Source organism: Saccopteryx bilineata, chromosome 5, assembly GCF_036850765.1.
Source record: "Saccopteryx bilineata isolate mSacBil1 chromosome 5, mSacBil1_pri_phased_curated, whole genome shotgun sequence".
Classification (NCBI taxonomy): Eukaryota; Metazoa; Chordata; class Mammalia; order Chiroptera; family Emballonuridae; genus Saccopteryx; species Saccopteryx bilineata.
Window position 1 is genome coordinate 265179893 of NC_089494.1, and position 15576 is coordinate 265195468.

At 47.0% G+C, this 15576-nt stretch overlaps 1 protein-coding gene across 5 annotated transcripts in view; it reads left to right on the forward strand.

The window, feature by feature from the left end:
* The window catches only part of POLN (DNA polymerase nu), a 171184-nt gene that overhangs the window by 121562 nt on the left and 34046 nt on the right, over positions 1-15576 (forward strand). For all 5 annotated transcript variants that reach the window (XM_066278668.1, XM_066278669.1, XM_066278671.1 and 2 more), the window contains 2 exons: positions 1628-1705; positions 2568-2682. In XM_066278668.1, the coding sequence (XP_066134765.1) occupies positions 1628-1705; positions 2568-2682 (193 nt within the window). The remainder of the gene's footprint in view (positions 1-1627; positions 1706-2567; positions 2683-15576) is intronic.

The following is a 15576-nucleotide window of genomic DNA, read 5'->3' on the forward strand; positions in this document are numbered from 1 at the left end:
AACCATCTGCTTCTCCACCCCTACCCTTTCTCTCTTTCTCTTCTCCTTCCACAGCCATGGCTTGAATGGTTTGAGCAAGTTGGCCCCGGGCACTGAGGATGGCTGCATGACCTTGCCTTAGGCACTAAAATAGCTTGGTTGCCGAGCAATGGAGCAGCAGCCCAAGATGGGCAGAGCATTGCCCTGATAGGGGGCTTGCCAGGTGGATCCTGGTTAGGGTGCATGCTGAACCTGTCTCTCTGCCTCCCAGCCTCTCACTTAACAACAACAAAAAGATTGCCCTTAAAACTAAAAAACAAAACACACAAACTCTTCCCTAAACAAAACTGTGGAAGATGAGCCTGAGCAGCCTTGTATCCACCACCCTTCAAAATACTCAGTGAGGCCTGACCTGTGGTGGCGCAGTGGATAAAGCGTTGACCTGGAAATGCTGAAGTCGCCGGTTCGAAACCCTGGGCTTGCCTGGTCAAGGCACATATAAGAGTTGATGCTTCCAGCTCCTCCCCCCTTCTCTCTCTCTGTCTCTCTCTCCTCTCTCTCTCCCTCTCTGTCTCTCTCTCCTCTCTAAAAATGAATAAATAAAATTAAAAAATTTAAAAAAAAAACAGAGTTTAAAAAAAATAAAATAAATAAATAAATAAAATAAAATACTCAGTGAGAAATCTGAAGAACTCCTGCTTCCCTAAGCTGATCTTTATTATTAGTGAGGCTCAGTGAGTGTCTGGATTGCTCTCAAATGGGATGTATTCCAGTGTCAGTGTTTGACCTTTTTAAATTAGGAATTCTAGACAGAACAGAAACTTTTTTATTATTATTAATTTAAATTTATTGTGTTAACATGGATTTAAGTGTCCCACTGAATATAACACCCTCATCCCCACCCCCGTGTCCCCATTTATACCCCTTTTGCCCCCTGCCCCGAACTCCCTCCCCTCTTCCCTCTTGGATTTGCTGTCCTGTTATCGGTATCTATGTGTTATATATATATAATCTTGCTAATCCCTCCACCCTCTCTGATCCCATCCCCTCATTCCCCTTCCCTCTGACTGCTGTCCCTGTGGTCCCTGTGACCCCGCCTCTGCCTCTATTCCATTCCTCACTTCACTTTGTTCCTTTTTTTTTTTTCTTTTGTGGCAGAGATAGAGTCAGAGAGAAGGACAGATAGGGACAGACAGACAGGAAGGGAGAGAAATGAGAAACATCAATTCTTCTTTGTGGCTCCTCAGTTGTTCATTGATTGCGTTCTCATATGTGCCTTGACTGGGGGGCTACAGTAGACCGAGTAACCCCTTGCTCGAGCCAGCAACCTTGGGCTCAAGCTGGTGAGCTTTGCTCAAACCAGATGAGCCTGCGCTCAAGCTGGTGACCTTGGGGTCTTGAACCTGGGTCCTCTACGTCCCAGTCCGATGCTCTATCCACTGCGCCACCGCCTGGTCAGGCCACTTTGTTCCTTAAAAAAATCAATTTACTTTCAATAGTAATGTATTTTTAAAATTACATTAATCAAAATATTTAGAGGAATCTGAAAAATCTAGACTGCTTTGACGTTAGAATGTTAATACTCTGAGGAAAAGCTGCAGATCAGCTCATGACCAGTTTACCCAGGACTCTTGCATTCATGCTTCAGGGAAGGAAGAGGAGGTCCTCACCATCTCCCCAAGGGGCATGTTTGTCTCGGCCAAAGGCCACACCTTCCTGGCAGCAGGTATGGGCAAACCACGATAGAGACACTGCGTGTCACTCAGCTCACTTTATACATTTCACACAGTTAAAAATGTTTAGAAATGGAATAATTCAAAAGGTACCTATCACTCTATTCTTTAAAGTAAACCCTAAGACAAATATTTATATGAAGCAAAGATTTGATGCACAGTAGATAAGAACAGGTCAGCTTCCGGGTTCCCTCACTTGACCATGTCTAGATCGCGAAGACCCCAACACGGTCTCAGTCAGTATGCCCCTCCTTTCTCCTCTCTGTCCTCCAAGAATCGGCCAGCTCCACCTCAGACCCTGCATGAAACCCTCGTCCCCAGATAGTGTCTGGCTCCCTCCTTGGCCCCCTCTGTTCCTTGGCTCAGATGTCACTGTCTTTAGGAGGTGCACACTGACCCCCTGTTACAGCAGCACTTCCCTGCACTCACCCTCTCCTGACCCTCCTTGTCCACCTCTCCCACGTCCTCACCTCACGTGCACTCATCTGCCCCTCCTGCCGTGTCAGCTCCATGAGGAGAGGGACTGTGGCCTGTTTTGTTCACCAGCACATCCCACATGCACAGCCCAGCACGCAGCGGGCCCTTTATGAAATGCCGATGTTCAGAATGACGGATGAAGGAAGACAACCCGCACTGCAGGCGCTGCCAGCCTCACAGAAGTCAGAGGGTTCCTTGGACTTGCAGACACAGGGATGGCCGGCGGCCCTGCAGCCAGGGACCCTGGCAGAGGGGCGGGGTGCTGACCTTGATGCCGAGGAGGGGAGGGAATATTGGGGGTGGGCTGGGGAGGGCTGGGAAGCAACAATGAGCTACATTGTTGTAGATTCTGAATTAACGCAGAGCTCTTTCTCCCAGACTTTTCACAGATTGAGTTGCGCATTCTTGCACACTTATCTGGGGATCCGGAACTTTTGAAGTTATTCCAGGAATCTGAAAGAGATGATGTATTTTCCACCCTGACTTCACAGTGGTAAGATATATGAGCTCACAATATTATCAGATCTGTAGGAATGCCTCCATTTCAAAAGCCTGAAGTTATTCTGAGGCTATGTTCATAAGAAAGAAATTATATTTTTCTCTAGTGGTTAATCTTTTCAAAAAGAAGGGTAAAAACACGAGGGTGCCAAGAGTTTTCCAATTACGGAAACCGATAGCTCTTTACCACTAGAAAATAAATTGATTGCTAAAGGATGTAATAAAAATATTGGAAAAACTGAAAGTGCAAGTCACGGGTATCCTGCAGAGGAGTGGCAGTGTGAAGAGCACAGAGCCCAGGGTGACAGGTCACACCCCCGCCCTCCCCCCCACCAAGGGGGTGCAGAACACTTCAGGTTGCACATGACACTCACTGCCCCACAGTGACTTATACTCAGGAGAATTCCAGAGGCAGATGGCTTCAGATTTTATTAGGCAGCTCAACAGTGTCATCTAAGACCTACCCTTTCTGTGTCAGTACTGTTAGGATGCTGGCTTTTCCTGGTTGTGAAACACCTGCGGCCTGACTCCAGAGCAGGAGAGAGAAGGGAGGTGTGGGCCTTTCCTCCACATCCTCTTTTTGTCTAGAAGGTAAAAGCCCTGCCCCAGATGCTGCTGGAGGTGACCAGCCACTGGTGCTTCACTTTCCAGAGCCGGGTTGTCAGCTGACATAGCAGCAAAGGAGGCTGGTAGAAAGAATGCTCTAGAACAGAGGCACAGTCACAGTTTCTCACTAAAGCAGGTACAGCACATCCCTGCTTGGAACTAAGTCAGATTCCACTATGAAGTTGCAGAGGGGCCACGGTGGGCTGGTTGTTGGAACAGTCGCTGCTCCTGCTATCACGGTCCCCTCCTTCAGCAGCTGCAGGCACCACCCTCCTCTCCCCTCAGCCTCTTCCCTCATACTGCTCCTTCCTGTGGACCTCCTCATCCTCCCGTCCCACCTGATTTCGTCACCCTGACCACCTGCAGGAGTGCACTAGAGACAACACTCCGTGAGGGCTGTTCCTCTGTGTTCCCAAGCCCCTGCACTTCCCTCCTTGTACATTCACCTCTGTGTCACTGTCATTATCTTTTCTGAAGGCATAGGAGCCCTGTGAGGGCAGGGCCACATCCGTTTGTTCAGTGTAGGTGCTGGCCACTCTGCCCCTCGTGGCCTCCTACCCTCTCCAGCCACCAGGCTGGTCCAGGCTCACACCCCACTCGGGCCTTTCCCTCCTGAGGGCTTGGGAAACTTTCCTCAAATGGCCATATGGCTCAACCCTCATCAATTCAGTGGTTTTAGTACACAGACAGGGCTTTGCAACCATCACCACTGTCTAATTCTAATTCTAGAATATTGGATCACCCCAAAGAGAAACCTGTATCCATTAGTCATCATCCCCAATTCTTCTCTCCCCCATGGAAACCACTAATATACTTTCTGTCTCCATAAATTTGTCTGTTCTGGATATTTCATATTAATGGAATTATATAATAGGTGGCTGACTTCTTTCACTGAACATAATGTTTTCAAGGGTCAGCCATGTTGTTCCAAGTATCAGTTCACTTCTCTTTTGACTGAATAATGTCCTATTACATGAGTAATGCACTCTATTTATTTCAGTGTAGAAAAGCAAATAATATTCCATTTGTCTACCCACCTATCAGTTTATGGATATTTGGGTTCTTTCCACTTTTTGGCTATTATGAATAATACTGCTATGAACATTTATGTATAAGTTGGTGTGTGCACATATATTTTCATTTCACTTTGGTATATACTAGGGAGTGGAATTGCTGGGTCATATAGTAATTCTATGTTTAAACTTTTTTATTGTGGTAAAATAGCATAACATAAAATTTATCATCTTAACCATTTTAAAATATACAATACAGTGGTAACTAATTTGATTTTTGTGGAATTGCCAAACTTGTTTTCAAAATAGCCACACCGTTTTCATCCACAGTCTCACCAATACTTTTTATTATCTATCTTTTTTTTTTTAACATTTATGGAAGATTTTTAGAATGTTTATTTTATTGATTTTAGAGAGAGGGAGAGAACAGGAGAGGGACAAGAACATCAATCTGTTCTTATATGTGCCTTGACCGGGATTGAACCGGTAACCTCTGCACTTTAGGACAATGCTCTAACCAGCTGAACTATCTGGCCAGGGCTGTTATTGGTCTTTCTCATTCTAGTCATCCCGGTGGATGAGAAGTGGCATCTCATTGTGGTTTTGACTTACATTTCCTGATGACTGCTGGTGTCGAGCATCTTTTCTTGTGTTCAGCACTATTCTCTATCTTTGTCTTTTTTCTCTGCTACACTTGGAACAAAAATGCACCCTGAGGTGTTTTGCTCAATTCAGCTTTGTCTGTACTTCCTCCCAGAAGATGTTCTTCTCTTTCACTTTTCCTCCAGTTAGGGTATAAGATAGTATAGAATTCCTAAGGCATGTAATGGATTTAATAACGCTCCTGCCCTATCTCCAGAGGTATAGAAACTCTTAGAAGATGGTTCCTGCTTAGGCAGGAAGAGTATTTTGCTTATTTGGTTCATTCTTGAGTTTTGTTGCTATCTTAGTGCTTTGATGAAATAGTACCCTGGATATCCTCCTGGATTATGTATGAAAGAATCTGTCCACGATAGATGCAAGATGAGTACACAGATCACTGCACATGTCCTTTGTTCAGTGGACCCAAAGCTACTTGGGCTGTTGCTAACCAAGTATTACAGCAAAACATTCTTGTCAAAGTATCAGGCAAAGGGTGCAGCTAAAGCAGTGCCAAAAGGGAAATGTATAGCACTAAAAGTGCTTATGTTAAAATGAGAAAAGAACTCAACTTATTCTGTGAAGCCAGTATTACCCTGAAACCTAAACCAGACAAAGAGAATGAAAACAAAGCAAAACACTACAGACCCATATCACTCAAAACCTGGATGCAAAGCCTTCAACAAAATATTAGCAAACCAAATCCAACAGTTTCTAAAAGTAATTACACACTGTGCCAAGTGAAATTTGGTCCAGGTGTACAAGGCTGGTTACATATTTGAAAGTCATTGTAACCCACCATACAATCAAGCTAAAGAATAAAAATAATATGATTATATCAGTTGACTTACACAGAACATTTTACAAAATTCAGTGGCCATTTATGATAAAAATTCTCAGAAAGTTAGAAAGAGAAGGGAACAACCATAACTTGATAAAGAACATCTATAAAAAACCTACAGCTGCCTAACCAGGCGGTAGCGCAATGGATAGAGTGTTGGACTGGGATGCGGAGGACCCAGGTTCGAGACCCCGAGGTCACCAGCTTGAGTGTGGGCTCATCTGGCTTGAGCAAAAAGCTCACCAGCTTGGACCCAAGGTCACTGGCTCCAGCAAGGGGTCACTCGGTCTGCTGAAGACCCGCAGTCAAGGCACATATGAGAAAGCAGTCAATGAACTAAGATGTCGCAACAAGAGGCTGATGATTGATGCTTCTTGTCTCTCTTTGTTCCTGTCTGTCCCTATCTATCCCTCTACTAACTCTTTCTCTCTCTGTCCCTGTAAAAATAAATAAAAAAATAAAAAACAAAACAAAAAAACCTACAGCTAACAGTATATTTAATGGTGAAAGGCTGATTGCTTTCCCCCCAAGATCAGGAACAACTTACTAATATTGAATATTGCAGTTCTAGCCACTGACTAAGGCAAGAAAAAGGAACAATTGGTATACAGATTGGAAAGGAAGAAATAAAAGTCTTTATTTGCAGGTAATACGATTGCCTATATAGAAAGTCCCAAAGGATATACAAGAAAAACAATTTTTAGAACTAGAACTACAATGAATAAATGAGTTCAGTAAGGTCACAAGACACAATATCAACACAAAAATGAATTGCATTTCTATAAACTGACAATAGACATGCAGAAACGGAAATTAAACATTTACAGTCACTCCAAAGATAATGAAATACCTAAGTATTCAGTTAACAAAATATGTGCAGGATCTCTGTGTCTAAAATATGAAAAGCTGGTGACAGAAGAGAACTAATAAATGGAGAGGCGAGCTGTGCTCATGGGATGGAAGATCAACATCATAAATGCGTCAGCTTTCCCTAATAAGATCCACAGGTTTAAAGCCATTCCTATTGAAACCCAAGCAAATTTTAGAATAGACAAGCTTGTTCTAAAATCTATATGAAAAGGCACAGGCTCTAGAATTGCTAAAATCATCTTGAGAATGAAAAAAGTGGGGGAATCATTGCCTGATATTAAGACTTTAACCAAGCTAGTGTGATGGTGTGGTGTGGTGTTGGCAGAGGGACAGACACGTAGACCAGTGGAACTGAACTGATCTTTCTCAACTGATTTTTGAAAAGGGTTTGAGCAGGCCGGGCTGAGTCAGAATGAAAGACACGTCTGCCGGGTGCAGTTGGAACAGAGGCCTCGAGGAACGTGTTAAATGGCAAGTGCCCCCAAAATAGGCAAGGATTTTTTTTTTTTTTTTTTTTTGCATTTTTCTGAAGCTGGAAACAGGGAGAGACAGTCAGACAGACTCCCGCATGCGCCCGACCGGGATCCACCCGGCACGCCCACCATGGGGCGACGCTCTGCCCACCAGGGGGCGATGCTCCGCCCATCCTGGGTGTCGCCATGTTGCGACCAGAGCCACTCTAGCGCCTGGGGCAGAGGCCACAGAGCCATCCCCAGCGCCCGGGCCATCTTTGCTCCAATGGAGCCTTGGCTGCAGGAGGGGAAGAGAGCGACAGAGAGGAAGGCGCGGCGGAGGGGTGGAGAAGCAAATGGGCGCTTCTCCTATGTGCCCTGGCCGGTAATCGAACCCAGGTCCTCAGCACGCTAGGCCAATGCTCTGCCGCTGAGCCAACCAGCCAGGGCAAGGATATTTTTTTTAATGGACAAAACTGGAAACTTTGTCGCCTGGTTAGTAGAAATAGGAGCTTCTTTTATAATTTGTAGGTATTGTCCAAATACTGTTGGTATTATAATAAAACTTTTTAAAGATTAAAAAAGAAAAGGGTTTGAAGTACCAGGCAGAAAGTAATTCTCTTTGTGTTCAGCTGATCACTCGTAAAACCAGCTTAAGAAGCTCCTGTCAGCCTGACCTGTGGTGGCGCAGTGGATAAAGCGTCGACCTGGAAATGCTGAGGTCGCCGGTTCGAAACCCTGGGCTTGCCTGGTTAAGGCACATATGGGAGTTGATGCTTCCTGCTCCTCCCCCCCACTCTCCTTTCTAAAATGAATAAAAAAAAAAAAAAAAAAAAAAAAAAAAAGAAGCTCCTGTCAGCATTGGCTGTTGTCTGTCTTCCCTGCATTCATTATCTTGAATAAGTGCTGAGAGGACCTCAAAAGTGAGGAGCTTTGAGCACCTCGTGGTGGTTGCCTCTGACTCCCCACCAGCAGGGGCATCCCAACACTGTGACTGTGTTGTCACAAGCAGCTATGGAATGACTTTTATGTTCCATACAGAGGATTAGAATAGCACATGGAGACAAGATCAAGAATATTCTTTAAAATGTTTATTTTGGCCCTGGCCGGTTGGCTCAGCGGTAGAGCGTCGGCCTGGCGTGCAGGAGTCCCGGGTTCGATTCCCAGCCAGGGCACACAGGAGAGGCGCCCATTTGCTTCTCCACCCCTCCCCCTCTCCTTCCTCTCTGTCTCTCTCTTCCCCTCCCGCAGCGAGGCTCCATTGGAGCAGAGATGGCCTGGGCGCTGGGGATGGCTCTGGGCCTCTGCCTCAGGCACTAGAATGGCTCTGGATGCAACAGAGTGACCCCCTAGAGGGGCAGGGCATTGCCCCCTGGTGGGCATGCTGGGTGGATCCCGGCCGGGCGCATGCGGGAGTCTGTCTGACTGCCTCCCCGTTTCTAGCTTCGGAAAAATGAAAAAAAAATAAAATGTTTATTTCAGGTAAATACCTCATTGTTTGAAAAGCAAAAGGCAAAAGGGCCATTTGATGTTGTATTCTGAAATATTTAGTAATATTTTCAATGAATAGCAATTTTCTTGACAAACCTTTAAAAATATAGTATAGATTAGGAAACAAAACAAAACAAAAATATATAGATTAAACATAAAAATGGAGACTTGGAAGATGTCTCGGGAATTGTCTGTAAAGCTAGGATTTGACCAATGAAAGCCCAAGGCCCAGTGTGCTGGGACCCCTCCCCCCAGGTCCACAGTGGAGCCGGGGCCTGACCTCCAGGGCTGTCACAGCCTCTGCATCTTCACTGTAGGGTCCCAGGCAGGCTACCGGGCACCTTTCTCTACAGTGATTGTTCTGTATCTGCCTGATTAGGTGGCTTTCTAAATGTTTTACAAAATACAGATCAAAGCCAATCCCTTAGGGGTGGTGAACACACAATGCAATGGACAGGTGATGTGTTGTAGTAGAACTGTGTCCCTAAAACCTATGTAATTTTATTAATCAATGTCACCCCAATACATTCAATTAAAAAAAAAAAGAATGCAATCCTTACCAGTTGTGCATTCAGCTCAACATTTTCAGACTGAAACAAAAAAAGTTTTCCAGTGCAGAATATATTTGTTTTTCTTCTGCTGATCACTTTTTTAGGGGTTCCTTTTCTGAGATATTTTCTCAAAGGCAATTGTGGGTAGAGAATGCTGCCCGTCACCCTTCTCCTCTAGGGAAGATGCTGCTTCTCTATCCAGTAGATGTCAGACTTGGGGATGTGACTTCCTCTGGCTAATAAAATGTCAGCAAAAGCGACATGTGTCACTTCTAAGTGGAGGCTTTAAGAAAACGCATGTGATTCCTCCTGATTGCCTCTATCACCACAGCTGGCAAACTGAGAGAAGCCGTTCGCTCTCCTGCACTGTGAGTGGCAGACCAGCCTGGATGGGATGCAGGGTCTTGCTGTTGGCAGTAGGACCCTGGAGTGACTTACCATGGCAGCCCCTTCTGGCCTGGGGCAGGATCAACAGAACTTTGGGCCAGAAGAAAGAGATTGCTATCATGAATCCTAGGACCTGCAGCACTGGCTTCACAGGGAGGTGACAGGCAGCAAGGAGATGTTTATTGGATGTCCTAGTAAGCATGCCAAACAAGTATCAGAATTTTGGGGGGTAACTAAACAAACCAACCTGTAGTTTATGATACAAAATAATCCATACTAATGGTGAAAAATATTTAAAGAGGAGCCATAAGGAAGACCGAGTCCCAGCAGAGACCCAAGTATATTGTGACGGCAGTTACTGAAGCATCATGGTGTGGACGCACAATGGAATAGAGCAATAGAAAAAACAACGTCCAGAGACAGGCCCACGTACACATGAATTTGTGTGTGATAATGGAGACGTCATCAACAGGCTCTCAAAGTCATTTGCTGGGCACCCGTGGCACAGAGCCGTGGCACAGAGCCATAGGACAGAGCCGTGGCACAGAGCCGTAGGACAGAGCCATGGGTTTCTGTGCGGACAGTGCTGTGTGTACAGGAAGGAGGTTCTTACTTAACAGCTGAGTCTTCCAGGTGTGAATGTGGATAGGGTACAGACATGCTGACTTCGGCATAGTTCCCTGGGCAAAGCCGTGATCAAGACAAACTGTCAGAATGACAGGAGTCTTTTGAGATGATTTTTACAGGGCACAGCAACAAATTCTGAAGTCTGGAAGTCTTGCAAGATTTCCAAGGGGCAGTCCACATCAAGGGGAAATGGAGGCCTGCAGCAGGGAAGTAGTTCCTGCCAGTTTTCATACTTGACAGGGACCACGCAGGATATTCAGGATATTCGGGTAGATTTCCCCAAAATTGGATCTGTGAACAACGATTCTTCCTGCACAGCTGCAGGGGCACAGGAGACATCACCTTGGTTTTGTCCTTAGGCTCCTGTTTGTAGTTTTTGATTGTGAAGACTTGTGCTTTTTAAATTTTTATTTATTGATATTGGAGAGAGAGGAAGGGGGAGAGAGAAACTTCAATTTGTTGTTCTACTTGTTTATGCATTCATTGGTTGCTTTTTTTTTTTTTTTTTTTTTGTATTTTTCTGAAGCTGGAAACGGGGAGAGACAGTCAGACAGACTCCCGCATGCGCCCAACCGGGATCCACCCGGCACGCCCACCGGGGGGCAATGCTCTGCCCCTCTGGGGCGTGGCTCTGTCCCGACCAGAGCCACTCTAGGGCCTGGGGCAGAGGCCAAGGAGCCATCCCCAGCGCCCGGGCCATCTTTGCTCCAGTGGAGCCTTGGCTGCGGGAGGGGAAGAGAGAGACAGAGAGGAAGGAGAGGGGGAGGGGTGGAGAAGCAGATGGGCGCTTCTCCTGTGTGCCCTGGCCGGGAATCGAACCCGGGACCCCTGCATGCCAGGCCGACGCTCTACCGCTGAGCCAACCGGCCAGGGCCATTGGTTGCTTCTTATATGCACCCAGGATTGAATCTGCACCCTTGGCCTCTTGGACGATGCTCTAACCAACTAAGCAACCCGGCCAGAGTCTAGAAGACCTGGTTTTGAAGGCCAGATTCTGCCGTTTCTTTAGTCAGTATTATCAGCGAAAGCAGACACAGGAGTGAAGAGCTGGGAAGCAGTTTAGCAATGAGTGCGGTGAGCCGCTTGTCACATGCTGTCTTCTTCAAGGGCTTCCAAGTGAGTGAGGACTGGGGGCACTGCCAGATCTTGCAGTGCGAGGGTCACTGGGGGGTTGTCAAAACCAGCCGCAGAGGGCAGGCAGACCTCGGTCTTCCTCTGGGTCTCCGTTCACCACCATTCAGAATGGTGAGATAGTTGGCCTGTGACCTCACTGCAGAATGATCCAGCTCCTGCGCACAGCTCCCTGGGGACCCCTGAGCACCCCAAAATAGAGGTCACTTTTTCAGGACCACCAACTTCAGTAGAGAATCCTCTAGTTTGTCTTATTCATCATCTTCACCACCTGTGGGCAAGGAGGTGCCTGGCTGGACTCCTGCTGTGTGTTGGGCTGGGGTGAGGACAGTTGAGTCCAAGAGATGATGCATGACCTTGCTGCATATCTGCGTTGAGCTCACACCCCACCCCGCTCTCAGCCCCACTTCTCTCTTCTGCCTTGGGCTGTGCCTCATGTCCCAGGCCAGCGTCATCATGCCCTCAGAGGCAGTGTCAGCTCTCCCCCCGTCTTTCATGAACGCGCTGAAACCTCTTGCCTGCGAGAGTCCCTTTCCTGTTCTCTCCTTTCTTATAGATTTGTACCTTTCCATTCTTTTGCTTTATTTTAGTGGAACCTTGGTGGGGAGCAGGATAGACATGCATGGCTGACCTGCTGTCTTCGTGGAAAAGCCTTCCCACTGCTGAACAGAGAATGGGTTGTAAGGAGAGGACGGCCGAGGAGTAATTGCATCCCTGGGTGGGAGGTGACGGGCTCGTACCAGGGAGCAGTTACAGAGGTGGCCGAGCCAGCCCGTGTGAACCTGACAAGGTGTGGGGAGTGGAGAAGCTGTGTTGAGGAAGAGCAGCAGGGTTTGTGCTGGGCTTCTACGGAGGTGGGGAGGGGAGGGACAGCCAGATATGGCGGGGAGCAAGAGCGTAGGCTGCACCCAGGGACTTGGGCTTCCTCTGCACAGCCACCTGGAAGGCCAGACAGTTCAGTTTACAAGATGGGCTCAGAGGACAGGTCTGGCAGACTCGGTGGATGCTTAATGCATGGAGACTGCCGTCATCTTACTGGCCTCGAGTTGACATACGTGTGTGTGTGTGTGTGTGTGTGTCTGCTCATGTACATTTCTGAGGGGAACCAGTCTGATCCCGTCAGCCTAGCAGCCCCAGCATGACACTCACCTCCCCTAAACGGGGGTAGGCACATGGAGGGGTACAGGTGTCATGGGGAAGGGAATGGGGAGAGGGCAGCAAAGGCTCCCCTTTGGCTGGAACCAGAGTCGAGGCCAGAAGCTGAGGAGCAGACAGCCTGATCCTGACCCGAGGCCATAGTCTGCACCAGGGCCCCACGTCCTTCCAGGGTGCAGATGCGACTGTCGGGGCTCCTGGGGTCCGATGGGCAGCAGCACCCCCACGGCCGGGCTCAGGCAGCATGGGCCTCTGTTGCCCAATCAAATCACCTTCTGAAGAATCTTAATTATTCATGAAGGGCTCCAGGAGTGTTTTTTTGGGGGAATTTGAATAAAGAACTCTTGATTCCTGCTTTCCTATGAGATCAACGTAGTCAGTTCTCATACATTGCCAATGGGTAAAATGGTGCAGCTTCTGTGGAAAAGTCTGACAGTGCCTCAGAGAAGTTAAACATGAGGTTCCCACATGAGCCAGCAGTTCCACTCCTAGGCACATACCCAAGAGAAAGGAAACTTCTGTCCACACAAAAACTTGTGTGCAAATGTTCACAGCAGCATTACTCACAATAGCCGGAAGGCGGAAACAACCAACATGTCCATCAGCAGAACAGGTAAACAAAACGTGGCCCATCCACACAGTGGGTTATTACTCAGCCATGGAACAGAATGAAGCTCTGATACACGTTACTACCTAGACGACCCTTGAAAATGTGCTCCCCAAAAGAAGCCAGCCCCGGAAGGCCCCAGTTGACAGGGTCCCACTTACACGACAGGGCCAGAACAGACAGAGATGGAGAAACAGAAAGCAGATTCGTGGTGGCCAGGGGCTAGGGGACGAAGAGAATGGAGAGTGACAGATGATGCATCAGTGGTGGCGCAGTGGATAGAGCATCGACCTGGGACGCAGAGGTCGCTGGTTCACAACCCCGAGTTCACCGGCCTGAGCGCAGGCTCACCCAGCTCGAGTGCGGGGTTACCGGTTGGAGCGTGGAACCGTGGAACCGTCAACATGATCCCAAGTCGCAGTCTTAAAGTCCAAGGTTGCTGGCTTGAATCCAAGGTCACTGGCTTGAGCAAAGGGTCACTGGCTCAGCTTGAGCTCCCCCAACCCCAAGGCAAGGCACATATGAAAAGCGACCAATGAACAACTAAAGTGAAACAACTACAAATTGATGCTTCTCATCTCTCTTCTCTCTCTCTCTCTCTCTCTCTCCCTGTCTCTCTAAAAAAAAAAGCAATAAAAAAATGATCTAGAATTAGTAGTGATAGTTGATGGAGCATGTTTGAATTTACTAAAAACCACTAAATTGTGCACCTTAAAAAGGTGAATAGTATGTGAATTATATCCCAATAGAACAAAATAAAAATATAAAAGTAGTCATTCCCCCTAACAATTTTTGAAATTAAAGTTCAAAATGGAGGGGAATATGAGTAGAGTTTGAGTTGGGATGATGAAAAGCTTCTGGAAAGAAATAGCAGTGGTAGTTACACATCACGGACATAGTAAATGCCACTGAATTGTGCACTGAAGAAGCATGATTAAAAGGATAAAGTTTAAGTTATATATATTTTACAAAAAAAAAACAACAAACAAACAACACCTCAACGGAGGGGGATATATACTTGAGTCCTGCACAGCCACTTTGAATGAGTGCCTTCATCACTTGCTGTTGGGGGACACTGGGAAATCCAGGCCATTTTGCCTGCAGACTCGATGGTCCTTTATCCATGTTCTGTAAATCAGAGCTTGAGTGGGTCTGGAGTGGATGCCCTGGCCCTTCACCGGCTGCGTGTGAGCCTCCCTTCACCTCTTTGCTCATTGTCTCTGACAGCAGACTAGTTCTCTGCCTGCCTGGTGACCGGTCAGTGCTGTCCTCAGGCTGGGCTGCGTCCCCAGCTCTCAGCATGTGAAGGTGCCCAGGAGTTTGGCTTTGGCCAAGGCCAGTGTTTCCTTCTAGGAGTGGATAGGGTTAGGGTCTGCACTTCTCCCCCTTGGTCTGCTTTTCAGAGGCCTCTTCTGGGCAGTGGCCCCTCTCGATGTAGCAGAACCCACGTCCTTGTCCTTCCTCAGTAAGAGTGCAGTCTGCTCCCCGAAGAACCCTGTCTTGTGCCCTTTGTTTCCATTTTACAGGATTGGTCAAGTTCTGTCGCTTAGCCATTCTGACCTCCACGTCTAACACGACCTGTTTAGCCTGCCCTGTGGTGGCGCACTGCATAGAGCATCAGCCTGGAACGCTGAGGTCGCTGGTTTGAAACCCTGGGCTTGCCCAGTCCAGGCACGTATGAGGAGCAACTACTACAAGTAGATGCTTCCCGCTCCCTACCCCCTTCTTGTTCTGTTTATATCCTCTGCCCACTGTGCTATTAGACTGTCTCTTCTCAATGACTTGTCAAGGTTCTTTTTTTTTTATTTTAATTTATTTATTTTTTTACAGAGACAGAGAGTCAGAGTGAGGGATAGACAGAGACAGACAGACAGGAATGAAGAGAGATGAGAAGCATCAATCATTAGTTTTTCGTTGCGCATTGCGACACTTAGTTGTTCATTGATTGCTTTCTCATACGTGCCTTGACCGCGGGCCTCCTTGCTGGAGCCAGCGACCTTGAGGTCCAAGCTGGTGAGCTTTGCTCAAACCAGATGAGCTCACGCTCAAGCTGGCGACCTCCGGGTCTCGAACCTGGCGTCTTCCACATCCCAGTCCAACGCTCTATCCACTGCGCCACTGCCTGGTCAGGCTTGTCGAGGTACTTGATCTATTCTGGATACTAACCTGTTTCTCCTTCATATACCAGCGTATAGTTTCTAATTATCTCTTTATTTTTATGATGCTTTTTGTCCTATCATATCTTAAAATCGTGATTTAGACTCTCATTCATTTCTTATTATGGTTGGTATTGTTTGTGTCTTTCTATCAATGCTCTTCTATTTGTGGGAGCTTGTATTCTTTTTCTTTCATTTTATTTGCCTTTTCTTCTTTTGTTCATGTGTAGGCTTTTAACCCATCTGGACTCTGATTTTGTGATTTTGTGACACATGAAAAAAAAGATCTATTTGATTTTTTCCAACATGGCCAGTCTGGTCCCAGTGAGATGTGTGGGAGTGTCCCCCTTCACCTCTCTGACC